The 27,506-nt window shown below is 37.3% G+C and overlaps 1 protein-coding gene across 2 annotated transcripts in view; it reads left to right on the top strand.

Annotated features, from left to right (window-relative positions):
- The window catches only part of LOC139730895 (copine-8-like), a 35,688-nt gene extending 10,446 nt beyond the window's left edge, over positions 1-25,242 (top strand). The window contains exons 5-17 of one of the 2 annotated variants that reach the window (XM_071641771.1): positions 251-290; positions 1,818-1,894; positions 3,299-3,362; positions 4,274-4,377; positions 5,761-5,907; positions 10,880-10,946; positions 14,892-15,054; positions 16,669-16,850; positions 18,144-18,271; positions 19,535-19,637; positions 21,420-21,477; positions 22,187-22,260; positions 23,456-25,242. In XM_071641771.1, the coding sequence (XP_071497872.1) occupies positions 251-290; positions 1,818-1,894; positions 3,299-3,362; positions 4,274-4,377; positions 5,761-5,907; positions 10,880-10,946; positions 14,892-15,054; positions 16,669-16,850; positions 18,144-18,271; positions 19,535-19,637; positions 21,420-21,477; positions 22,187-22,260; positions 23,456-23,659 (1,411 nt within the window). In that variant the 3' untranslated portion in view covers positions 23,660-25,242. Of the gene's footprint in view, positions 1-250; positions 291-1,817; positions 1,895-3,298; positions 3,363-4,273; positions 4,378-5,760; positions 5,908-10,876; positions 10,947-14,891; positions 15,055-16,668; positions 16,851-18,143; positions 18,272-19,534; positions 19,638-21,419; positions 21,478-22,186; positions 22,261-23,455 lie in introns of both variants that reach the window. The other variant, XM_071641770.1, reaches the window with a different exon arrangement.
- Positions 25,243-27,506: the final 2,264 nt, after the last annotated feature.

Below are 27,506 nucleotides of genomic sequence, written 5' to 3'. Positions count from 1 at the left end.
AGGGTGTTTAATATGCAGTCTGACACCCTATCATAATATCAGGCATAATCTTGCCTCATTATGAGAGAGACACACAATGTAACATCATGCATTCTAATCACTGAAAGAGTGACAGTCTTGAACTGTTTTGGGAAATAGGGTTTGATCCAATTCCCTGCGCTGAACAAGTGTGACTCACTCTGCTTCTTTATCTGCTGCTTGTTATCTGTACTTTTCTTTCTGCCTGTCTCTCTGTTTCCCCACTGTACAGATATGACATAGACTCAGCAAAGAGCCAGCTTGATGTACATGTAAGAGTCAACTTCCTTCTTGTTAATCCGGCAGTTTTAATTCTCCTGTATAGTAGAGGAAGAGAGGGGAAGGGGGGGGGGGGGGAAGAGATGCTATCTAATGACAAATGTTTACAGGGATTCTGAAACCATTTTGAGCTATCATAAAATGAGGGCCAAATAGCCCTGTATTTAAACCAAGGATGTCCAATTTAGTCACACATCTCCTCAGGCATGGTTTTGACCATGTAGTGTTGTGATACATGTACATTATTAGTGTGTTTTAATTGTACAGTATACACTGTAGATGTAGCAAGCAGAGGAGAGAAAAAGACATGATTATCATAATCAGTGTGATCCGACATTGCACTGTGGGTTATTGGTTGTAAAGACTGTTGGGCCTAGATGTTCGATTCATACATTCATACCGGTATTTCACACACTCTTTATTTACAGTCTACCAGTACTTTCCTTTAAATGCCTGGCAAGAACATGCTGTAGTTGAATGTAATTGTGTTGTGTTCATGTGTGTGTGTGACAATCTTGTTGATGTACTTCTGTACATCACCCAAAGAGTTTAAAGCAAAATTTTGAACAAATGGTGATGTTGTAGCTTCCACAGAGATGTAAAGGATTATGCACAGATTGTTAAATCCGTGCATAGGCCTGATATATAAAGGAGACAGAAGGTGACTTACAGATGAAGCACAAATGATGCCAAATGAGCCAATTTATTTCACAATTCAGTTATCTCATAAAATGTTCTACTCTTAATTTTGTTCCTTGTTGGTGTTAGTACTAAGCATCCTAAATTGTTTAAAGGAAAAATACCATTTAATGCATTCAGTGATTTCGATTGAAGCTGTGAAACAAAACAAGAAAGAAAAATGCATGATTATGACCAAATCAAGTAGATATCAAGGAAGTTATGACTGTTTGAACACCGGAAGTATAGCGTCATGGCAGTTTGATGGGCATCCCCAAATAGCTGTGTTGATCATGTGACTTTGACGTCACATAGTGTCGATGGTTTACTGATGGAGCAATTCTTGCATGCGAAATGGAAAGAGCAGCTTGAGGACAGGAATTGGCAAGATGATTGAACTGATTTCTACACGTATGTATGTTGCTCAATTATCGTGTCAAATTTCAAGAAGATATGATTTGACAGTACAGTAATTGTGGTTGTCATGAATTTTTAATACTGTTTTTCACTCAGCTGCATTATACCTGCATAGTTTGTTCATTTGTGTGTATCTCAAACTTCAATACGATTTGCTTTTCTGCATGACTCACATACTTAGACTGTACATTTCACTTTCATTCACAAGATCAAATAGGTTTATAGAGAACTCAGATTTGAAAAGTGATGAAATGTAATTGGGGGGGGGGGGGGGGGATTAAATCCTCATTAAATCATCATGATCTGCAGTCACATGTGTTGTTACTTATCATTAGATGATAACTGTGTATGCCAACAGGTAAATGTTTGGTTTGTAGTATGTGTGTTGGGTTTTTTTTTTACTCTCTTCACATAAAATGTTGCAGGACTTTCTTGGCAAGCTTGAGACAACATTAGGGGCCATTCTGGGTTCCTCCAACAACAGACTGGAAAAGCCTCTGACGTAAGTGTTCCCTTGTTCATCCACTTTGAGGACGGGAAGATTTTGCTGCAACACGCAGTTCCCATAGACCCCTGCCTGAGTATGCTCGGCACTCGTCCTCAACAAGTTAAGGTTGAATTTAATATTAAAGTGAAGTGAAATCAGACGTACAGAATACAGTACAGTGTATCTGCCCATATTGGAAGTGACAATCATGTCACCTTACAACTGTCCCATTTGTCTGCACACAAATGAATTTAAGCATTATGGTTTTGGTCTGGTGAAATTATTTAGCAGCTGCAACCCCTTTCCTTTGCTCCTAGAAAATATCATTGCTAGTTTGTTGCAAAAGTACAAGAATTTGATGCAAAGGAAACATCTTATTCCCTTTGATTTCATGTTCAACAAAAAGAGGGTTCTGTTACAGGGTGATTTGAGTAGGGTTATAACATCACCTCTTCCAGTATGCACAATAACAGTTGCTATAAATAATATCACTGTTTTCTGAAAACATGTGAACTGCAGAAAATTTTTTACTTTATAGGTCCCATTTTTGGTAAAATCCTTCTTTATACCCAATGCTCACAACCGACATTGTATGTTGATTAGTAGTTAAATAGCAATGTGTCATGGAAAGCTTGATTAGGGATTTCTGTCCATCTGCAGCCATGCAAAAACACATCTATTTTACATCTGTCTCTGTTGGTGTGCCATAATCCATTCAGTGTGAGGACAGAGCACTGTTCAGAATTCTAGTGCAAGCAAATAATATCCAGTTATGCATGTTCAAGAATACACACAGGCAAATGTGTTCTGCATATGGAGCCTATACAAATTTTAGTGCAAGCAAATGATATCCAAACACATGTTCAAGGATGCAAATAGACACAATGTCATGTGTTCTGCTTTGTGTGCAGATGGTACGGTACTGGTCATGTATTGTTAAAGAAGAGCTGTGGACAGTTCTCGTGAATAGATGATTTGGGTAATCGCATTGCCATTACAGTATGTGTGTCCCTTTTGCAACCCTGAAAATAAGTTTCCTTTTGTAAGCTGGTATTATGTGGAGGTAGGTAATGTAGACCTTTCCTCAGAATAGTAAAAGTGGAAAATTCTTCATGATGAAGGGAAAATAAATACTACAGATTTCCAGTAAATTTATTTGGGCCTCCCCCCCCCCCCCAAAAAAAAAAAAAAGAAAGAAAAGAAAATGAAAACAAAATAAATCTGTTATTCTCTGCACAAAAGGGGAATCTACTCTCCATTGATGTGGGATTACTTTTTTTTTCTAATAATTCCTAGCTGTATTTCAGTAGGACTTTATGCATGATGTTTGGAGATGTTATTCGTCAACCATGCACAATTTTGTGACATTTGCGAAAGGGAAATAGAACCTCATGAAGTGTCTGGTGTGTATTTTCATAGGGATCATCATGGTAAACCATGTGGGACCATCATCCTACGAGCTGAAGAAGTTAGTGACTGCAAGGTGAGATCCAGAAATGGGATGCATTTGAGATTCATTGCCCAGAATTCAGGTCGGTAGTTTAAATTTAGATCATGTATTCCACACGTTTTGACTTCATAAGTGAGTGCAACATATTGTGTACATTAAACAGACATCCAGTAAAAACAGTGTGTAATGCTGTGCTGCCAAATGAAAGTGAAAGGTGTTCCTATTGCAAGCTTGGTCTTAGGCCATGGCCTGAATATAGAAAAAAAAATGTATACATTCAATTTAAACTACCTTGTGAGAATTTGGGCCATAACATTCAGGAACAATGTACATGTAGACATATATTTAGATTGAATAATGATGAGAAATGTAAGGAATGTGTCAATTTCTCTGCTCTTTAGGGTTAGCAGCATACCACAACCATGTGAGCATGAATGCGACAGAAATGATGTATACATTCAATTTAAACTACCTGGTGAGAATTTGGGCCATAACATTCAGGAACAATGTACATGTAGACATATATTTAGATTGAATAATGATGAGAAATGTAAGGAATGTGTCAATTTCTCTGCTCTTTAGGGTTAGCAGCATACCACAACCATGTGAGCATGAATGCGACAGAAATGATAATGAGTGAATGCCTTTTCTTTTAATGTACAGTATGTTTTCACACTCCATACAGTTGTACATTTACTTTCATTTTTACCTCAATTTATTAAACTGAAGTGGCAGGTGGCCTTGTTTACAGGATTTCCAGTGGTCTTGGCTGATTTTTAGATGGAACTTTTTCTTTCATGTATTCATGAAGATATTTTCTTGTAAAGGATCTAGTGATACTAAAAAAAAAATAAATGTAGAAGAACTTTTGCTTTATGATTAGATGTACAGGTACACTGTAAGATATGTGTTGTATAATATGATTCATGGTTCTTCCTTCATAGGATGAGGCAACCCTACATTTTCGTGGCAGGAAACTTGACAAAAAGGATTTCCTTGGAAAGTCAGACCCATACCTTGTTTTCCACCGGTGCAATGAAGATAACTCGTGAGTTTGTTGTTTCTTTTCACCCTTACTACAAAATTTTAATCACTAAATACTGACAAATTCAACAAAGTTTGGGTCCATCCCCCTGCCATCCATTCAATACAACCAGCAGTTTGGCATGATCACAATTGTTATCACAAGAAAATTCGATGGTCCCCTTACAGCTTGTGACTAGAACTCTCTGGAAAAGGCAAAAGCAAGCAATATCTAGGGGTTTGGTGTCCCATTAACACAATGAGTCCCCCAAATCACAATTCTGTAATTTTATGCTGTATCTTTTTACTGTACTTGTAATTGTCATGTTAATTGATAGTATTTCAAAGGATAGAATAAACACATTTGCTTTCTTGCAAGCCCTATTTTACTCATATATCTTTTTTTAAAATAATAATATCACTTGCAGAGTTATCAAGAGTCTCTAAACCACTTAATTATCTGGAAACACATTAGAAGATATTTTTCTCTCAAATTGGCACATTGTTGTTTTCTTAATTTGTGCAGATGAATTTCTTTGAATTTTGTTTCCTTTTTCAAAGTTATAGTTGCCAATGTAATGAGAACAAGATGACAATTTCTGCAGCAAAACCACTCCAGGAATATTTAGGTTAATGCCGACTATTTTATGACTTCAGGTTTCTCAATTCTCAGTTGACATAAATCACACATATTATTTTGATTGGTTGCAATGTTGCAGCCCATCCAGGGTTTGTTGGATAAATTCTTTGATATTCAGACACAAGAATGATTCCTACTTTGTGCTTATCATGAGTGAAAGTTAGTGAAAAATAGGAATAGATCACTTGAAGGGGATCGAGGGTTGGGTAAAAGAGAGTTTGAGATGTAACAGTAAAACTTGATTAGAAAAAGGATATTCCAATGTACTAACATAGTTTTTAAAAGGAAAAAGTGGTGTCTTCCTGCAACATTTTGTGCACTTTGTATCCAATATCAGCATGTGACATACTGTAACAAAGGATAATATTGTGCGAATAATTTTTCGCACTCAGGCAGGTAAGAAGAGTTTTGCATTTATTTAATTCTGTGGAATCACAATATCAACTACTGGAACATATGGCAAGTGCATATATTCATGTGCTATTATTTTTGCGCCAGTTTCTGGTTGCATGAAATGCACGAAAAATTTGAACATCGCAAAAGTTTCCACTTTAACAGCAACAAATTATGATATCACATGATGTAATGTTTTGTTCTGCAAACTGGCAATGCAGTTAATGCACATTCAGAGTCTGTACCAAATGTAGAGAGATTTCACAAATTTGAACAAGAAGTTCCCTATCGTATCATAGTTTGTCCAAGATGATGCCTTCCAACAATCACAGACCAGTGGTATACTTTCCTCTCCCACGACTCGTCTGTAAACAGATTTACGATATGTCACAAGACAGAAGTGATAAAGAACACGCTGGATCCCGTGTGGCGGCCATTCAAGCTCTTGGTGCGGACCTTGTGCAACGGGGACTTGGACAGGACCATCAAGGTGGAGTGCTTCGATTGGGACAGTGATGGCGGGTGAGTCCAACCACGCCCTCGTGTAGTACCAAGTATTGGACTCCCTTTTAACTCTTTATGTGCCATGGTGTATCAAAAACCCTCTTTGTGCCACATTATTCTGAGACATCAACGTAGTCATGCTTTCAGAAAAAACTTTGTTTTTCAAATCTATGTAACTTTGTTTTATAGATTTTTTGTTACCCTTGACATTTAATGAGCAAAGTTGTGGAGAAAATGCCAAGCTTTGCTTCAATGTAAATTGTGTGATGAGTCTATGATTGATTTTCTTTCAAATGATCTGTAGCGACATTATTGTAGATGCATGACTTTTGCACGCAAAACAGGGACAGAAATTTAGAATTTGTAAACCCGGTAGGGAGCACTGCTTGATATTCCATCACCACATAAATTGCAAGCTACCTGTGACAGGTATGGAATCACGAGAAACTCTCTTTCATTGCACAGTTGCGTTTGGCAATTTATTGATTTGTTTGGGCGGGTTTGTGCATTTCAGCGAAATATGCCAACTTGGCACGCCTTTGACTGAGTCGGGCGTGCAAACGTGGCACATAAAGAGTTAAAGGCACAGTTTAACATCATCATGGCTCAATTTTAAAAACTTGTAGGACTTTGCTGACAGAGTTCTATAATTGCATTTAAGTGAATGAAAAATCCTTCAAGCACACAAACAATGTTATGCTGTCACTATCAAGATGTTAGATGAAATAGAATCTTGCTATTAAACCAGTTTCTAAAGCAGTTTGTGGGAATGATGATAGTTGTAAACCTTATCACTCACTGCACATGTTTTCGTGTGATTTTTTTAAAGAATTGAGTGACCATTTTTAACAATTCAAACCATATCAAAGACACTGGTAGTATGTAAGTCCATGCAGCATTATAGATTTATTAAGCTGGAAACATTGTTGAACAATTTCCATAGATATCATTTGAACTCTAGGACCATCTGTGGCATTTTCACAGCAATAACAAGAAAGATGAGATGTTCAAATGACTGTATTATATGGCATTTGTTTGCTGGCTTTGAGGTTGGATAAATTTCAGTTTTAATATCTCAAAAGAGAAAAGAGGGAAAACACTGTGCTGTTTATACAGCTGTAGAGTTTATGTGATAATTAGTATTTCCTGGATAATATAGTTTCTTTTTTTGCATATTTTTTTTTGTTTCCATTTCAAAGCATACATGTAATAACATTTACAAAATTCAAATCTATTTGTCATAAATGGTGTGTAAAACATGCCCATAATTGTCCAAATGAATTATCCCACATTTTTTTTTCTTCCTCAATCTGAATTTTAGATTTCAGTATGATTAACAATAAAAGCTGTATTTTGTTGCGTAACCATTTGTCCTTCTAATAGTGCATGTTTATTGTTTTGCATTACAATTATCATAGTGCTGGTAATGCAGTTTGTAGCCTTGTTTCAAAGCCCTCATGCTGTATCAAAGTAGTCAGATGGTTAGTGGGTGAGGAGAGCTGAAGCCAAGGGCATCCTCACAAGGACATTTTAATACTGATTTGCAATAATCAAATGTAATCATTAATCATGAGCTGGTAAAAATCCTAATGTGAGCACTTCTCTTACTGATTGAGTCATGTAGTCATTTCAATCAATAGAATTGCAAGGTTCACCTATTGGCCGTCAGTGTGAAATGTGTTGCATGTTGAGCATTATATTGTGGAACAAAGCTCTGCTGATTGCTCGTGATTATTTACCACCAGTTAGATGCTGGCAGTAAAATTGTTCAAATACCACCTTGACACTTGCACATACTTGGATTTTGTGCATTGGCGTGCTGTGACCATTTAGTGCCGGTGCAGCAAACATTCGCAGCAACATGCTAGAGAATGCTGGCCAATGCAGTCAATATATGAAATGCTTGACAAAGTTTTCAACATATGTTCAAATTTTTTGCACAACTGTTATTTTGGGGCAACTTTCGTGAACCCTTTGTGAGCTATGCGGAATCCTTCGTGAACTATGTCATTCTAGCATGTGTCATATGTGGGTATGTATGGAAGTTGATGGACCAGTTAAAACAAGACTTGTGACCAACAAAGAGACAGAAAAAAAAGTAGCCACTGCAGGTATCATGTCATGGAGTGAATACCTCTGTGTGAATAATCATTGACACGTCAATATGTGTCCTGAAGATTACACATTTTGCAAACTATTCATGAATTTCACATGACCAAAATTGGACCTCTGCCACTATGTAAATAGTACAAACTGGCTCGCCATTCTGCCGGGCAGCACGGAAACCAAATTTGTGCAAGTGTCTGGACGTAATATTGCATGAGTTACAAAATTTGGAGGGGTCTCCAAAGGCCCTGTCACTGGGACTTGCATCTTGCTAGTGGCTTGACTCTGTCCTGCATGAAGACACTCTGCTTGCTTCTCCTACAATTAGAAGGCCTTTGGTAAAGCTTGCACAGTTTGTGACTGCATGTGTGTGCATGTGCATGTGAATGTAATTCTTTCTTCTTCTTTTTTCAAAAAAGGAAAAAAAAATCCCCTTTCTTGTTTCCTGCTGAGCTTTCCTGGCTGCCTTGAAAGACCTGTTCATTAACATTTTTCATGAATTAACTTTTGTGGCTACTAGGTAAAATTTTATCTCTTAACCCATCAAGACTCAAAAACCATGGGTGGTGTTCTGAGGTGTTATCTAACTTCGAGGTTAACTTTGTAATCGAATCGGGATATTAACTGCACCTTACTAATGTACTTACGGAATACAGTAGTGTGTGATTAAGTCCTCTAAATACCTAAAACTGTAAACAGTTACACATGAATGTTGTCTAGAGTTAGATTCTCTTTCACATGAAAAGCTACATCTGTATGTACAATGTATAGAATGCATGGACTTTGTCCTGCAATGGGAAATTTTCACTCTTATTTAAGCGTTTAAAAAAAAGACAACACACACCCAAGATTATGAGGCTTCTGTTTCTAGGAACATGATAAATGGGGATTCACCATAAGATGGAGGAAAATGAAGAATGTTCCATTATGCAAATCCTCTGTCTATGAGTCTGGTGGATAAGAGACAAGCTTGACAGATAGGGGGATTTGTTTGCAAGCTAGAAGATGTAATATTGTCTTTGTAGGGCTCAACCACAAATCAGAATATGACACTTTCTTGCTGATCTTTTTATTTCCCCAACTGATATTTTGCTCTGGTAAAGGCGGGTATTGTTTAAGAAAATTCCATTTCCTGTGAGGCTGTGGTGGTTCAGAGTGGGGACACAATATAATAGTAAGACTTATATTTATAAGTTTGTATCAAGGCATGGAAAATGGTGCAACAATGTGCTTTCCAAGTCTGTCAAAATTCAGGGAAACTGAGGCTAATGTCAGGCTTTTAAGCTGTTTCAAATAGCAAGAATATTGCACCATAGAGGTACTTCCCACATACCTGATGCCTCCATATAAAGTAGTGCCATATCCAGGTGCGACACTGTTGTGGTTGGGTGGCTATTAAGATACAGTGTAATTGACCCTGAATCTCAAAGTACAATACCACGCCATGTGAGCATGTTCATGCTGATTTGAATTCAAAACCTGTAAATAGGTCAATATCACACAAGCAGAATGTTTGACAGTTCATCAATTTCAAATATAGAATAATACAGCTTGAAATGTTAAGTTTCACACTATATTTTCAGTGAAAACCATATAGTATGCAGTTAAGAGGTAATAATATAATCGCATAATAATTTTCCATTTGATTTGTACTCATATTACAAAAATCATGTTTTTGTTGATTATTTAGCAACTATATCCCTTTTCCACTTAAAGTCATTGTTGGTAACTTATACTGCACCTGTACAGTGATTTTAAACAGCTCATTTGTATTGACATGATATCAACAAAGGGAATTTTGTGGAAGATTCACGTACGGGCCACTTGGACATTGCTATACTACAATTGTAGGTTTGCACATGTTCGCCACTAATGCCACTATATGTGAAACCATAACTGTCTTATTTTAGGTCCAGTTATAATAAAACCTTTGTTATTCAGTTTCTCAGATTTCAACTTGACTTATCAAAGCCAACTTAAGCATTGTGTCTAATATTCAATCGTAGGTTTCCCCATTCTAGTCTGTAGGCAGCAGAAGTACTGTATACGCCATTATTTTGCGAGTATAAATTTTCGCGAATCAGGACTTCCCAACCATTTCATGAGTGGTTAAATTCGCAGTCATGGAGTGCAGTACTGAACAGAGAAATGTATTGTTTTATGTGCACATCACATTCATATCGGGATCAGAGTCAATATTTTCTTGTGTCTTGAAATTTGTGAATCAAATATAGCACCTAACGCGCAAAATTCATGAAAATAAAAATCTTGCCAAATATTCTGCGTATACAGTACATCATCTACATTACCTAGTTCTTCAGAGGGGACTGAAATCTTTTGGTGCCATGGCTGCATACTTATTAACCCATTGAAGACTATTCCTGAGTATAATCAGGCAGGTGTCTGTGGGAAGTGCATGTTATAGCAAAATTAGCCCATCCTCAATGGGTTATAAACCATTGACCGTATACGTCATATATTTCACAAGTGTGATATTTTGCAAGTTAGGACTCATAAGACATTTCACGAGTAGTTGAATTCACGATCGAAAACCACAATGAAAGAATAAGAAGTAAGTATTGGATCCTTTCTTAGGAGAATTTGAGGAGAATTGTTAATTTCTCAAATATCAGTCAACTCGCAAAATTTTCAAAGAGAAAAATGATGTGAAATATGTCACGTATGCATTTCTTGCTTCTTTCAAGGTCATGTGTTTGAAATCCCAATTCGACTCGAAACTGCATAGATTCCCTGTTGTGATGTTGGTTGCATGCTGTATGTCTTTAGTGCATAGTGCTTGCTTGGTGGTAACAGTCAGTTTCACTTCTGGCCCCCCTTTTTTTTTCTTTTTTGTTTATTCGTGGGCACACTTTTCTCATAGTAGCCATGATTTTATCGGAGAGGCGACCACGAACATGAGGCAGCTGAGTGAGGGGCGGGCAAACTTTGAGGTAAGTTGATATTAATGTGGACAAATTTGAATGTTTGCTCACTAAAATCTTGATGAAAATGTAGGATGACATTGTACAGCACAAAATGTTACAAGTTTCTGCCTCATAGCAATAGCCCATACTTTAGCACCCACATGTGTGTGTTCTTGTGTTTGTGATATGCACTTTCCTACTGTAAGGCAAGATATAATTGCGGCATGAAAATTTCGCGAATTCAAGCAGACAGCCTTCTAGGCCATGAAATGATTGCAAATTGCCACTGGCATTCAATGCGTATAGTGTAGACAAGAAACTTTGCATGCACTTTGAATTTCTTGACTCTCACAAAATTCAAACAATTAAAATGCGCACAAATATTTCAGGTTTTACAGTGTTTGCATTTATTTCACATACCAGAATAAGTGAATGCCTGTACCATGAAAATTATTTATGGAGATTATTTTCTCATTTGCTTTCAACTTACTGTTAAATGAGGAATGTTCGCTTGTATTTCAATTTGGGGAATTTCACGAGTGCCAAGATGCGTGAAATTAAAATGCACACGAAAGCTCTTGTCTACACTATATGCATTGAATGCCAATAGTAATTCAAGAAAATTTCATGCCATGAAAAAGGTCATCAGCTCCAATTCGCGAAAATTTCATCCCATGAATATATCATGTTTTACAGTAATTATTTATCTTGTTCTTACCCTTTAAATCTGCTGGGAAAAAGTGGTGTTGGATTTTTTTTTTTTTTTTTTTTTGCCAAGATTAAGCAGAATCCGTTATGTAATGGAACTCTAAACTGCTGGATTGATTTCATAGCCACCAAATCTCAGCCTTGCACATTATCACATTTGGATGACAAAATCATAGTCTCTTTCATGTTTGTTTCTCCTCACAATCTTTGCTTTCAAGTGATATGCATTTCTTCACCCTATCTGTGTCAGTGACTTTGGACAGTGTGTACATTGCTGTTGCGTTTCTGCACCAGTCAGCACTCACAGCACTCAAAGGGTTATAAAGATATGTGACCCTGCATCACAAACCCAACAAAAAGTCACCAAACATGGATTGTCAGTTAAGGGCAGATTCTGAAAGAGTGCGGTGTGTAACTCAGTTCAAATGGACTCTCCTAACCTACAAGTGTACTCAAATATTGGAAGAAAGCACACATTCTGGAACTGTGTGTACTGAGAAAGATGGTCTAAAGTATAGGGTCTATTCAAGCACTTAATCTTACCAAGCTGTGCTAGCTGTGCAATGAATGGAACAAAAGCAGGATGTAAAACACCACAGCAACAATGAAGAGATGATCAGATTAAGCTGAAATTGAGCACGCTCTGTCAAAATGTTCCATCCTAGACCAATACCAACTTTCAAAGCAGTAGTATCATCTTTTCAAAAGTTGAAGAGTTGAAAGTGAAGAGTGTGTAAAGGATTAAGAGATGAAAAGGAGTCTGAGACATACCTAATAATACTATTCTACACAAAAAAAAAGTGTTCCAGAAAAATTGATAAAAAGTACACAATTTCCCATTTGTTCTATGACCCCATACATGTACTGTCAGGGTGGTCCACAACTTGAAATTTTAGCATGTTGCAAGCTCAGAATCTGAGAATATTGCAGAAATTGAATATGCGCGGAGCGCACACGATGAGTACGTAGTACGCAATATTTTGCTGCTTATCTCTCTTTGTGCTGCTTACATTCAATGTTCTCTCTCATGTTTTGCACACAAATATCTAAAGTACCTGGTAGTTTGATGTTTCTTATGTTATGCACATGTTTTGCACATTTTTAAATACTTTTACTTTGAGCTTGTTGCAAATTCTTAAGGATGTTGCATAGCATGTTGCTGGCTTTTTAGGATGTTGCACAAGAATTTTAGCATGTTGCAGCGACATGCTAAAACCCCTCGTGGACCACCCTGCTGTAGAATAATATAGAAAAGAATTGCTCATTCAGAAAATATGAAAAACTCGAGATTGACTGGGTTGACCCATTTCACCTGTTTTTGAGTCCTCATGTAATATCAGGGGGTGCAACTTTTTGTTGGTTTTGTGATGCATGGTCACATATACACTCCTCTTCAAGTACTTCAGTCTTCTTCATTCAGCTAGTGTCTCACCAGTCTACAGTTCCAAGTTTGAAATTTTCACTGTTGATATTGTTGAATAGATCTTAAACAATTTGGACCACTTGGCCAAAATTTTCAAACATGGTTTACATTTAGAACACCGTTAGAGCATTTACCAAACAGCAGACTAAAAAAGCTGTGGTCTAAGCACAGGCTAAATGAACTGATGGCAGCCAAAACCCACAAAAGTTGGATTGAGCATGCTCAGACTTGCTATGACTTGTGTCTATTAAACCAGAGGATGTTGCAAGATTGCCATAAATAATTCAGATAATGAGACTTGCAGATACTGTACGAGCTGAAATTTTCGCGGTGGTTTTATTTTCGCGAATTTCGTGAATCGCCTTTGAACCGCGAAAATAACAACACGCGAAAATAACAACGTGCGAATAATTAAGTTCAGTTAGACCCTCGCAACCGCGAAATTAATAAGACGCGAAGATGTCCTCCAAGTAGCAATTCGCAAAAATATCTGTACGCGAAAATTTCAGCTCGTACAGTACACATTTGTGTCAAACCCATGGGTAAAACTGAACACAGGCACTGAAGCATGTTAGCACATCAAAGCAGATTTAATTCATGGTGCAATAGATAGCTATAGCCACTGCAGTGACCATGAAGTCTGTTTTAATTCTCTCTTTTCACAATCAGTAAACAGGAAGCACAGACTTAAAGGGGAAAGACCACCCTATAAAAAATGAGTTTGACCAAATTCTGATGAAAAATAAGAAAGTTGTGAAATTTGGAAGGTGTGACCAATCAAGCAGAAATTGACTGCTCTGTGATGTTGCATGTGAGTTTACCTTCCATTTTTTTTGTGCATGAAATGTTTCAAAACCTCTCTCTTATTTGTTTCTTATCAATGATAAATTTCTCTCTTTTTTTTCGAACAGAGGTTGTATAGAAAAATATTCAGAGTGACTGTATTAGGGTGCACACTACGATTGGAAATTTATTGATATCAAATTAAAATATTTTATAGTACAGAGCAAATGGGGTGAGCTCATGTGTGACATCATGATATTGCCAATTTGTGTTTGATTTACTGCACCATAAAAAAAAAAAAATTTCTTAAGTGTTATCAGAATTTGCTCAAATTTTCACTTTCTCATTTGTTTATATTTTTGCTTCTATTCACACAAGCAAATTTTCCCGATGGATTTCCCCTTAATAATGGTACCAACTGTTTTGTCTGCTGCAATGTGTGTGTGTGTGTGTGTGTGTGTGTACAATACAATTTTAAGAAAAAGACAGCATTGTGCTTTCCTATTTTGTCACAAGTTACAATTGATGAATACACATTGTATTAAGTTCTACACTGCCTGACCTTTCTTTTGGGGGGGGGGGGGGGGGGGCTATTAAAACAAGGCAGTGGGGGAAACATTTCCTGGCAAGATTTGCTTGTCTTAGACCTGACATAACATTGCTCAGATGATACAGGGGGCAGTACTGCTTGGAAGACCATGTTTGACTTAGGCGCAATGGACAGTCAATTGCTGGCAATCCAGAATGCGTCCAGCATGCACGCATTCTCTACTTCATTTCCGGACGCAGGCATTCTGCCTGCATTGAGAATCCTCTACTGTTAATCCCTTCAGTCTTGTGAATGGAGGTATAATATACTGTACAAGTATGAATGGATCCAGCCTCTTTGATGGCTAAGAGAGGCACCTCAGGGAAAGATTTCTTGACAAGATTTGCATGTTTTATAACTGGCGCAACATTACAGGGGCAGTCCTGTTAGGAAGATCTTGCTTAATTTGCAAGAATGAGTGGGTCCAATCGTGACTGAGCATTCCCCCACTTGTTTCTCCATCCCACAGCTCATTAACCCCAAGAAGAAGGCCAAGAAAAAGAGTTACAAGAATTCGGGAACCATCGAGCTGCTCAACTGTGTCATCCAGAAAAAGCACAGCTTCCTTGATTTTATCACCGGTGGCATGCAGCTGAACTTCACAGTAGCTATTGACTTCACAGCTTCAAATGGTAAAGCAGGAAAGATATATGTGATAGTAATTCTGTAAATTCTGAGACTTCTGCCATTGTATTAGGTGGATGGAAAAGAAAAGCATCCATTCTTGTTTCATACTCTGTGTGTACGTATGTGTGCATCACTCTGCGTTACTACTGTAACTCTTTGTGTGCCATGGCGTAAATTCCCTGTGTGTCACATTATTCTGAGACAGCAACATAGTCTTGCTTTGGGAAAACATTCTGTGTTTCAAACCTATGTAGCTTTTATAGTTTTGTGTTACCCTGGATATGTACACTGAGCAAAGTTGTGGAGAAAATGCCACGCTTTGCTCTGATGTAAATTGTATGACAAATCTATGTGTTGTTTTTTTCTTTCAAATGACCAGTAGCTACGTTATTGTAGAGGCGTGACTTTTGCACACAAAACAGCAACAGACACCTGGAATTTACTCACAAATCCAGTAGGGAAACGGTTTCATGGCACTGTGGCATTTGGTGATTTATCGATCGGTTACGGCGGGTTTGTGCGTTTGAGCAGAATATATATGCAAACATGGCACACCGTCAACTCTTTATGAGTCAGGCGTGCAAACGTAGCACATAAAGAGTTAACACGATGTAGTGGGACATCACTCTTAAATTGTATTGGAAGTATCTCTATTAAAAATTATTGATATTACAGTAAAATATGTCACAGAACAGGCAAGCTGTAGACAAATCGTGTCACAGCAATAGTGGTTCATGGACTATTCAAAATGATGCTTGTTCAGAAACATCACATATGTGACCCTGCACCTCGAAACAAACAAAAAGTCGCCAGACATGAATTTTTAGTTAAGACCATATTCTGAAAGAACAGACTTTAAGCTTTAAAATGATGTATAACTCAAATCAAATGGACTCTCCTAACCTATCTAAATATTGGAAAGAAAGCGTAAACTCAGGAAAAGTGTGAACTGAGAAAAGGGGCTCTGAAGTACAGTGTCTATTCAAGCGCTTAATCTTTACCAAACCTTGCTGGCTGTGCGATGAATGGGACAAAAAACAGGAAGTAAACCACCAGAGTAATAACAATGAAGAGATTATCAGATTAAACTGAAATTAAGCATGTTCTATCAACACATTCTGTCTATAATTAATGCCAACTTTCAAAGCAGTAGCACTATCCTTTCAAAAGTTATTAGAGTTGAAAGTGAAGAGTGTGGACAAGGTTTTTCAGAAATGAAACAGGGATTCTAAAGACACACCTAATCACACTATTCTACCAAAAATGTTCGAGATAAAATGCTAAAAAAACACATTTTCCTGCCCGTTTTATGATACCAAAATTTAGCATAATGTAAAAGAAGACCCGCTCTTTCAGAAAATATGAAAAAGTCAAGTTCGGCTAGTTAGACCCATTTCACTTATTTTCAGTTCTCACGCAAAATCAGTGTGTGCGACTTTATGTTCGTTTTGAGGTACACAGTCACATATTGTTTAATATCTTGTCCTACATACTCATATTCACATCACCAACTCTTCTGCTTCTATCAGTGGTACATTGTTAGAGTTAGGGTCAGTCATGTTTAAACTACCTGTACACTACTGAGCATCATATTCATGAATTACGCTCTGTGCTTGCAGGAAATCCCGGTCACACCAACTCGCTCCACTACATCAATCCGTACGCACCCAACCACTACGAGCAGGCCATCACAGCGGTCGGTGAGATCATCCAAGACTACGACTCCGACAAGCTCTTTCCCGTACTCGGCTTTGGGGCCAAGATCCCGCCAGCGGGACAGGTCTCTCACGAATTCCCGGTGGTACGTCCTCCCATCACTGAGAATGCTGCTGTTCATAGTTTATTGCCTCAGAAAAATTTTGTTATTTTTTATTGTGCTATGAATGCATGATGATTGTCTTGGGGACATTATTTGAAATACTCTTCTGTAAGATTAACATTACAAGTTGCCCCTTATGTCTTGTTTTCGAGAATTGTGATCCAGTCTTCAAGGATATTGATGAAGTAAAAGGGAGGAGATTTTGCCTGGTGTTACATGTTAATTTGTGAGTCCAGATTTTGTGAGAGAAGGACACTGCAATTAACAAATATGTCTCCACAAAATATCATGAAAAGGAACTAAGACAAGGTCATAGTGCAAGTGTTTGCAGCATTACTACACTAAGGATCTTCCAAAAACTATTCTTTAAGATCAAAGAAAATGTACCACAGTATAAACATCAAGTTATGACATAGCATGGATCTGCTTCCCTTTCAGCATGTTTTTGACTATGTACATGTATGTAGGTATAGAGAGAAAGAAAGAAAGAAAGAAAGAAAGAAAGAAAGAAAGAAAGAAAGAAAGAAAGAAAGATAGATAGATAGATAGATAGATAGATAGATAGATAGATAGATAGGTAGGTAGGTAGGTAGGTAGGTAGGTAGGTAGATAGATAGATAGATAGATAGATAGGTAGGTAGGTAGATATATAGATAGATAGATAGATAGATAGATAGATAGATAGATAGATGATAGATAGATAGATAGATAGGTAGGTAGGTAGGTAGGTAGGTAGGTAGATAGATAGATAGATAGATAGATAGATGATAGATAGATAGATAGATAGATAGATAGATAGATAGATAGATAGATAGATAGATAGATGATAGATAGATGATAGATAGATAGATAGATAGATAGATAGATAGATAGATAGGTAGGTAGGTAGATAGATAGATAGATAGATAGATAGATAGGTAGGTAGATAGATAGATAGATAGATAGATAGATAGATAGATAGATAGATAGATGATAGATAGATGATAGATAGATAGATAGATAGATAGATAGATAGATAGATAGATAGATAGATAGGTAGGTAGGTAGGTAGGTAGGTAGGTAGGTAGATAGATAGATAGATAGATAGATAGATAGATGATAGATAGATGATAGATAGATAGATAGATAAATAGGTAGGTATATAGATAGATAGATAGATAGAAAGAAAGAAAGTGAGAGAGATAGAGATATTTAGATATAGAGATAAATATATATCAATTTACCTGATAGTATACTCCCCTATATGTTTTAATTTTCTGTTATTGATACTTTCAGAACTTTAATGCCCAGAATCCATTTTGCCTTGGGCTTACTGGAATCCTCCAAGCCTACAAGGCCTGCATCGCACAGGTCCAGCTCTACGGCCCCACCAACTTCTCACCAGTCATCAACCATGTGGCCAGGTGAGTGGTTCTCTTGGGAAGGCATCTATGCTGCTTCTCAGAAACATTCACAGCATGAAATTTTTGTGAATTGAAGCAGACAGAATTTTTCGCAGCATGAAACTTTCTTGAATTGCCACTGGAATTAATGCATTGTGTAGAGAAACACTTTCACTTGTGTTTCACTTTTGCAAATCTTAGCTCCTTGCAAAATACACATACATTTTTATGAACACAAACATTTCTGGTTTTACAGTGGATATTTAAGTCATGTCCAACTGAGGTTAAAGGGATGGTACAGTATTGGTGGAGATGAGAATTGGGCTTTTAACTTTTTGCGAGATACCAAGAAAATACTTATGATATATTACAGAACATACCATTTTAAGAGGAATTCAAAGTTTATTTGATGAAAATTGGGTTTGGAGTGACCGAAACATCCAAAAACAAAGTAAAACAAAGCGACCGTAATAAAGTGTGGGTCCCACACTTTATTAGAATCACTCTTTTTGAATATCTCAGCCATTTCAAAACCAATTTTCATCAAATAAACGTTGAATTCCTCATAGAATTACATGCTCTTTCATATTTCATAAGAGGTTTTTCATTATCTCACCAAAAAATGTTAAAACCTGAAATTAGGTCTCAACCAAAACAATACGATCCCTTTAACGCCCTAAGCTGCCCTTTAAAGGTGGTAGCACTTCTGTTGCATGCCATTCAAATCTCCACCAAAGTTGGTCAGAAACTGCATGTGGTGTCAAGACAAGCTCACTCTAAATTTTGTGCCAGATTAGCAGCGCTTATCATTGCAGAGAGAAATGTGAAGATTCTGTGAATTCCTGTTTTTGCCTTGACGTGTTGATAACTACATGTACACGTGTATTTGCTGTACGATGACGAGAGCCTGTTTGACAAGTTAATGTCAGAGTGAAGATATACAAACGTGGCCCTCTGTGTATTGACCTTCTGCCATATCAAAGTCACACATGTACATCTCAGACCAATTCACCTGATATGTCTGTCAACCCAAGAGATGTAGGTGCATTTTTTTTTTTGGTGTGTGTGGGGAGGGGGGGGGGGGGGGGGGGTGGAGGGGGAGGGGGAGGGGAACACACTGAAAACTAGACAAGGGCTCAGGGATAAAGCCAACCATGACCATATCTGTTGATTGAGCCTGTGTGATGATACTGCTCAGTGCTACAATTGTACGTACTAGATATCAACATCGACTGTCATAAATGATACCACAATCAAATCACATATGCTTGCCTTGTCTCCCAGGTTTGCTCAGCAGTACCCGGACGGCTCCAACTACTTTGTCCTTCTGATCATCACAGACGGCGTCATTTCAGACATGGAGATGACCAAGATGGCCGTCATCAATGTGAGTAGGATGTGAAAATATTTATCATCGACCAGCCTCGACTGTATATCCGGAAAACTTAAATACCTGGACAAATTGACAACTAGACAGTCTTTTGGATAGTCTTTTGGCTACATGTATGCTATACAGACCTAACACACTGGTTATAATCTGTGCGTTTCTTGTCAGAGAAACATTCTGTAAACCAAGTTTAAAACGATTCAATTTGATAGTTTGTGTTTCTTTCCCATGTAGTGAATATTGCAGCACAGTGCTTATAGACACATATAATACAAACACAATAGCATGGACAGGTGGAATTATACTAAAATGAATGAGGATGAGACCTGAGTATACTTCGGGCAAGTGTCTCTGGGAAATGCGTGTTGTAGCAAAATTATCCCATCCGCAAGGGGTCAATGTGTTTTGTTTGCCAATTGGCACACATGCTGGAGTACCATCCTTACAGATTGGCATAGATGCTTTGAAACTAGTTGCCATTGAATAGAGATTACCTAATCCCTCGAATTTCTACCTTGTCACCATGGCTTTCCTGGTAGGCTGATGCCCATTGCTACACCAAGATTAGATGGATTATGGAAGGTTAATGAAAAGTCTTGGCAAGTTAGCCTTACAGGAACCAGTTATACCCAGTTCCCAAAATGTACAGGAGAGTGTCTGCTTTCATGACGTACTGTATATTCATGTTCCCACTTATTTGTATTTATACCGAGTTGAAAAATAACTTTTATCAAAAGATAGAGTTTGTGCTGTCAATATTTGTTCTTTTTCTGTCTTGAAATTTCATACATGTATTTGTGCATTACTTTTTCCAGTGTAGCAGTGTTCTTGTTTTGTTACAAAACTTGTATGAAGATGGACATAGCAATCAAGGCTGAGCTCACTAGATTTTCACTTTCTGTATCCTCGTTCAGGGTGCCCTTATAGTGTATAACAAAATATTTTGCAAGCCAAGCTCACGCCCCTTTTATATCTCACATCCAAACTATATTTTTCATAGTTCATTGGCACATGCCGTTGACCATGGAAATGAAATAAATGTATCGCTTGACTGCTTTTGAACAAGTGGATTACCATCCTGTCCATTCTTTGTCAATGGGTGGAAAGAACGTCATTTGGGGCATTGAAGGTTCTTGGAGAATTACTGAAGGAACAGGTTAAGCTATTGATGTGCTAGTTCATGTTAAGGATTAAACAAAGGTTTTTAGTACTGCCGGCGCCACGTTTTCAAAAGTGGGGGCCCACATCTGGGTTTCATGAGCTAACAAGCTAAAAAAAAAAGCCTTCAGCGCAACTTCTGGTGCCACTTCATGTTTCTTCAGCTGACAAGCAAAAAAAAAAAAAAAAAAAAAAAAAAAAAAAAAAAAAAAAATCTTCACTGCAAACACAAAGCCTTACCATGCTCACATTTCAAGGTTTCTATCTATTTCTAGTGCCTCTTACGCACTTCCGGGGTAAAAAAGTGGGGGGCCCAAAGTGGTGACACCTTATGTATTCCTTTGTATAGTGCACCTCCCCCCCCCCCCCCCCACCATTCCACGAGCCATGTACAGTGTATAGCTGTGTTTGACATTCGACTCTTGTTCATTGTCCCACATTCATGCATGGGCATTGCATGATTCATTGTCCTGTAACTGTAATAAAGTTAAAGAGATTGTAATGTCATGTTTTTGTTTTGTACGTTAGCGTTTTTGTGCAGAGGTAAAAAGGTATATATTGTGCAGGAGGACACTTTTGGTACATTTTTTTATACGATTCCTCATCCATTTTCATCTTTTCTAGGCGAGCAAACTGCCCATGTCCATCATCATAGTCGGTGTAGGACCTGCTGAGTTTGATGGTGAGTGTGCCTCCCTTTTTACCCCAACTGCATGGCGGATGTGACATGAGACCACATCATGCATACACTCTGGCACATTTAGTCAAACCTCCGAAATAAACTAGAATTGTTCCCCTAAATCATGAAATTCAAAGGACCCATAATTTGATTGTTTTTGTTTGTTGTTGTTGGGTTTATTTGTTTTTTGTTTTTTGTTTTTTGTTTTTGTTTTTTTTAGGTGGGCCAGAAAAGCTACAAGACCTGTTTGTGCAAATGCAGCAGCTAGTTGTTTTGATATGTTAATGGAGCCTTAGACCAATTATGTGCATAACCAAAGTTGTATTCATTTGTTTTATATGGAAAAGAATACATACATCAGTAAGATTGATCACAAATATATTTTTCCTGTTTACAGCATATACAGAAAATGAAACTTACTATTTTGGTTATCAATTGATCTTATAGACAATTTCAAGATTGGATCCTCTTGGAGAGAGAGAGAGAGAGAGAGCAAGCAAAAAAATAATAAGAATAAATGAATAGAAAGGAGTAAAAAAACATTCAGTTATTCATCAAGTGATTCATATGGTTGTATTGTGCAACTCTGCCACCTGAAATGTCACATCTCATCTTCTTTTTACAAAACTGAACAGAGTAATTGCATCTGCTGTGTTCAGTCAAAAGTTGCATGTCTAAAACATATCTGTTTCTCCTTAATTCCCCTGTGTAGCTATGGAAGAGTTGGATGCAGATAAGCAGGCACTGTCGTATAGAGGCAGCGTGGCACAGAGAGATATTGTACAGGTGAGTAAGGCTTATGCAGAGATGCCGAGCATTACTTTTGTACGGTGCTACAGTGGGATCCCATTATAATGAACATGGTTAAAACATTAATCTTGTTTCGAAGAAGTGAAAATTCAGGTTCCAAACTTATCTTAATGTGCTTTATTTGTTCAGCTATAATGAAATTCTGGTATAATAAAAGGAAACTGCAGGTCTTGAGGATTTTGTTATGATGGAAGTCACCTGCACTTTGTCTGTTTTTAGCCAAAACTACTGTTGGTTTCATGGAAAATGATTTTTTTCCCCCAAATTTTATTAGGACACACAGAAAAGGGAAAAACACTTTTTTTTTACCAAAGATGTGCCTTTTCTTCCTCATCTAACATTATACAGATAAAGTGATGAGTACCCGTAAAGAATTTAAGTAAAGAAGTGCTAAGCATTGCCTAGCAATATGTGCTAAAGGAGATTTCTTCCTTTCATTCTGGGCACACCTAAAATACTTGAAGGAAGCCCTATGTTACTTTGATATCAATATGCATCGTTTTGATTTGTGTCTTTAGACTGTCTTTACCATACTGAGATAACATTTTCTGTGCATTTTCTGTACCCATGTTTGTTAAATGTTTTCCTTGTTTTGAGGTGTGAGTCACATGAGAAATGAATGTCAATAAACAGATTAATTATATATGCATCTGGAACTTTGCATGTGTACAGGTATTGCTGACCAACTAGCAAGAGAAATATGCATGATTTCAGTGAAATATTTCGTCTTGTGTTAATGAGATATCTGAATATCTCACATACATGTAACATTTTTACTGTACGTGAACTGTACAGTTACAAATTACAAATCCTACTGACATCAGTAAACTTCAAGACAATAATGTTTGACAAGGGGAAGAACTATCACATTATTTTAATGGAAAATGCTGAGAAAATATTGTGTTTTAAAGTATCCCATTAATGTTCCTGACATATATATTCTAAGCATATTATTGTAAGGCATTTCCTCTTACTCCTTCCCCATGCCTGACTGTGTGTTCTATTCATGAAAGGTGTCGACTGTTAAGATCAGACAAATTGGCAGTAGTACATGAATGAAAATATTTGGAAAATGCAGCTATGTTTTAATAGTTGTCGGATCAGTGCCCCCCTCCCCGCCCCCTTGAGAGCATTCTAAGTGTCAAATCAACTCTTCTACACCGTCCTCCAGTTTGTTCCATTCCGGGAATACATCACCTCGTCGGGCGGTAACACGGACATGAGCCAGGCAAGGCTTGCTAAGGACGTGCTAGCTGAAGTACCAGGTCAGGTGACTGGCTTCATGGAGAGCAAAGGGATTTCGCCCAGTACTAGCCCCGCCCCTCACCAGTCACTCAACACGGCCCTACCTTCAGCCCCACCACCTGCCGTGTAGAGCAGTCTCCAAAATCTGCCTGTGTTTTACACATTCGTGTTAACCAAAAACACAATGCTGATAGTACTATTCATGTATGAAATAATGTCTTTGTGTGTGTGTATTTTTTTTTTATAATGGCTTATACAATATGTGAATATCATCAGATATATTTAAGCACAGTAAGTCTGTTCTAAAACTCTCAGTATCAAAAACAACAAAAGAAAATAACAGAAAACTTTGACTGCTGCCCTGATTTGTAGTGAGCGTCTCACTTCACCGAGACTTAGACAGTTTTTTTTCCTTTACTACATTCATCATACTGTACCTACCACAGCACTGACAAGAATGATCACAGTTTTATTTTGTAGCTTGTTTTCTAGTTGTCGCCATGCAGGTGTTAGTATGGTAAACTGCAATTGTGAATATTGTGTGTTATTCAGTGAGCCCCGTGAAAGCTATCACAGACATTCTTATATTATAGACCATTTTTATTAAAATAAAGTATTAGAATAAAGTGCAAAGCATTTTCTCCACTGTATCTTTGTACTAGAAGATGCTTTCCACTGATTTTTGTTTTTGTTTTTGTTAATTTTATTTTGGTAAATTTTCCTTGAAAAGAAAGAGACCATGTTAACTTATGTTGTATGTGACAATTTCTTGTAATTGTTTTGATATTTTACTGTTAATTCCATTGAAATACCATGTGCCTACCTCTCTTCAGCATTTCCAGAGATGCACTTCTGTAAAATGCCACTGCCTCCATAAAATAGATGGACAGATACTGTTGTGGAACCAAAAACTAAAAAAGAAATAAAAATGAAATGGTGCAGCTCTATGTATGTATATAATGTAATGTGATCATAGTGGATGAACATAACTGTTAAGATATTTGGCTTCAAGAGACAAGGTTTAGTGTTTATCAGAGATTTTCAGTCACTCTTCTTCTCCTTACAAAATTTTATGTCAGTTTTGGAATAGTTTTAGAAATCTTCCAGAGAATGCCATATGCATCACTGTTAATCATTGATTTGTAATTCTTATAATAGTGGCATGAATATACTTCATCCCTCCCCTCCGCCCTCACACACACACACACACACACGCACACACACTAGATACGTTGTAGATATATAGATGAATTTAAACATGACTTTCATAGTGATAAGTCTTTGCAGTGGTCATATTTTTGTTTACTCTTTCATACTACTAAGGAATATCAACATTTTGCAGTCAATCTACACATGTTCTATGCTTACGGAGTAAAGTTTGTGCACAGTCTTCATAGCTGTAATAAGTTTTTATGTCATTAATGAACATATTCATCACAGTACTGTACTAACTCTCATATTGTGTCAGAATGGCTGACATTGCCACATGGGTGCCTATCAGAGCCTGATGTGATGTCTGCAACAAATTTGCTCTTTAACCTGTTGAGGACAGACTGAATATGCTGCAACACGCATTTCCCATAGAATATAGTGAGTATATATGACTATACTTGAGACTCATCCTCAACAGGTTAAACATTTCTCTCCTTTTACTATTTATTTTTTTCTGTCATAGTATACAAATAATGACTGCTATGAGGGGCACAGTTAAAATTGTGGGCTCAAGGTGATGTGAAAACCTTAACTATGCCCGAAGCGAAGCTGAGGGCATGGTTATGGTTTTCACATCACCGAGGGCCTACATAATTTTAACTGTGCCCCGAATATCAAGCAGTCATTATTTGTTTTATATACCGAAAATATAGATTCTGAAATATAGATACCGAAAATATAGATTCTAGTCTCTTTTACAGCACTCGTAATCAACGCTGATCGACAGCGCTGCGGTCATATCGTGGGTGCGTACATTGAGTGATTATCTATGTGTACGTCCGTACCGTGTAACGTTACGGGATTGCGACCGTCTCCAAACCTATTTACAGAGCACAGTGACCGCTAGTCTCTTTTACAGCACGCTGATCGAATGCGCGGCGGTCGTATCATTGGTGTGTACATATGAGCGATCTATGTGTACGGGGTCGCGACTGTCTCCAAATCTATTTACTAACTGTGCCCCGGCCCCGGTCACAGTAACTCAAAAATGGGGCACAGCTATTTTCATGACTCCCATTTTAACCAATCAGATGAGAGGATTCTAGAAATGAGGTATATAATGTATCATACATCCTGTCCTCAAAAAAAAAAAACAATAACAGTTTGTTTTCTGACACTACATTAGGTGATACTTCTTTGATACTTGTGTAACTTGTCAGGTGTGTTTTGAGTGGATGATTGTTATTTGATATAGATATTTCTATGATATAATATTGGATATGGAATGATAATCAATGTAAAGTTTGGAGACTCACAAATTTACATTTTACTCTGTTATAACAAGTTATGATCAAATCTCTGTGAAGACTTGTCAGTGTACTACTATCATGAGTCAAGATATCAGTGTATTAACGTAATGTCAATAAATAAGAATATTTATATACATGACTGAGAATATCAGGATTTATGATATTGAGTTATGATAATAATTGTAAAAATGTTAAGCATTATGTATGTGGATTGTATGGACACCAGTTATTATGTAAATGAAGTTTACATTGTACTGGATGTTGTCTTCTTGTATCAAAGAGCGTATGACCTGGTTTCAGCAAGCCCTCGAAGTTGTCAGATGTACCTCAAATAATCATGGAAACATTAATTGCACACACACGGTGTACCAAGTTGCTTCCTTTTTAATGACTTTTCCATCCCATGAATGATAGTCAGTATTTAGGCTCAGAGGAGGGTTTATATATAGTGTTAATTTGTACCTACAGGTGAAAATATTATTCTCACATGAAATTCCGTGTGTGATACAGGAAAAACCCCATTATGATAAGCTCATTTACAATGTGGTACTGCTTTTAAAGACTTAAATTGGGTGGTTTCGATTTTCTACTACTGTTTTTGTTGCTTGTCTCTTTCTTGGTATGTTTGCAATGATAAACCGGTCATACATAAAGAGGTATTTGGTGGTTCCAGCAACCTCTTTATAATGGGGTATTCTCTGTGCCTAGTTTTGCTAGGGCACTTGATGGTGCTTGTCCACATGGAACAAATTGTTTAACACCAGCAAGTGCCTGTTTGGTGTTTGGTTTAGTTATGGAGCACTGCTTTGGTTCTGATCACACATACCTTCACAGTTTTTACATCTGTAGGCATTTCCAAAGTGTAGTTACAATTTCCACTCAAAATTTGCTTCAGACCAGTACTTGAATGACTTGACTGGTGATCCTTTCTGAGAGGTGTATATGTTTAAGTATGCCTGTCCCTTGAATGGGAAATGTGGCAACAATCCAGAGAAATTGTCACCATAGTATAATCACTGAATGGGCTTTCTTGATTCAGTCTAAAGGAAAAGGCATATAGCTTAAGATAACACTTTACAGTCATATGTGTTATATGCAAAATAATTCAGAGTAACACTACATATTATTATCACGGAGTATATCAGGTAGGGCAATTGATGCAAGTTCTTGGCATGAAGAGATGTGACAGCAAGTTTCAGTGGTACTAAATTGTCAAGCAAATCTATAATTGCATTGGGATGTCAGGAAGGCACTGTTGTGGCAGAAATATTGTGTGGTACAAAAGCCACTAATACATTTTTAGTTAATGCTGAGATTGAGATGTAAAGTGCATATAATTTTGGTTTGTTTTGCTTTTACCTAAGAAAGATGTCATTTTAAAGGTATCACTGTCTTAGGTAAGTGACCTCAGTTGGATACTGTAATTGTTCTGTAAAGCTTTACAACACCATTTTCCAATCTGCCTTGCCAAAATATATTGGTACTCATATTTTGTATCGTATATGATATGCCATT

This window comes from Diadema antillarum, unplaced genomic scaffold (assembly GCF_040938485.1).
Source record: "Diadema antillarum isolate AM-2024a unplaced genomic scaffold, OU_Dant_1.0 seq00000341_RagTag, whole genome shotgun sequence".
Classification (NCBI taxonomy): Eukaryota; Metazoa; Echinodermata; class Echinoidea; order Diadematoida; family Diadematidae; genus Diadema; species Diadema antillarum.
This window is presented reverse-complemented; position numbering and strand designations above follow the sequence as displayed.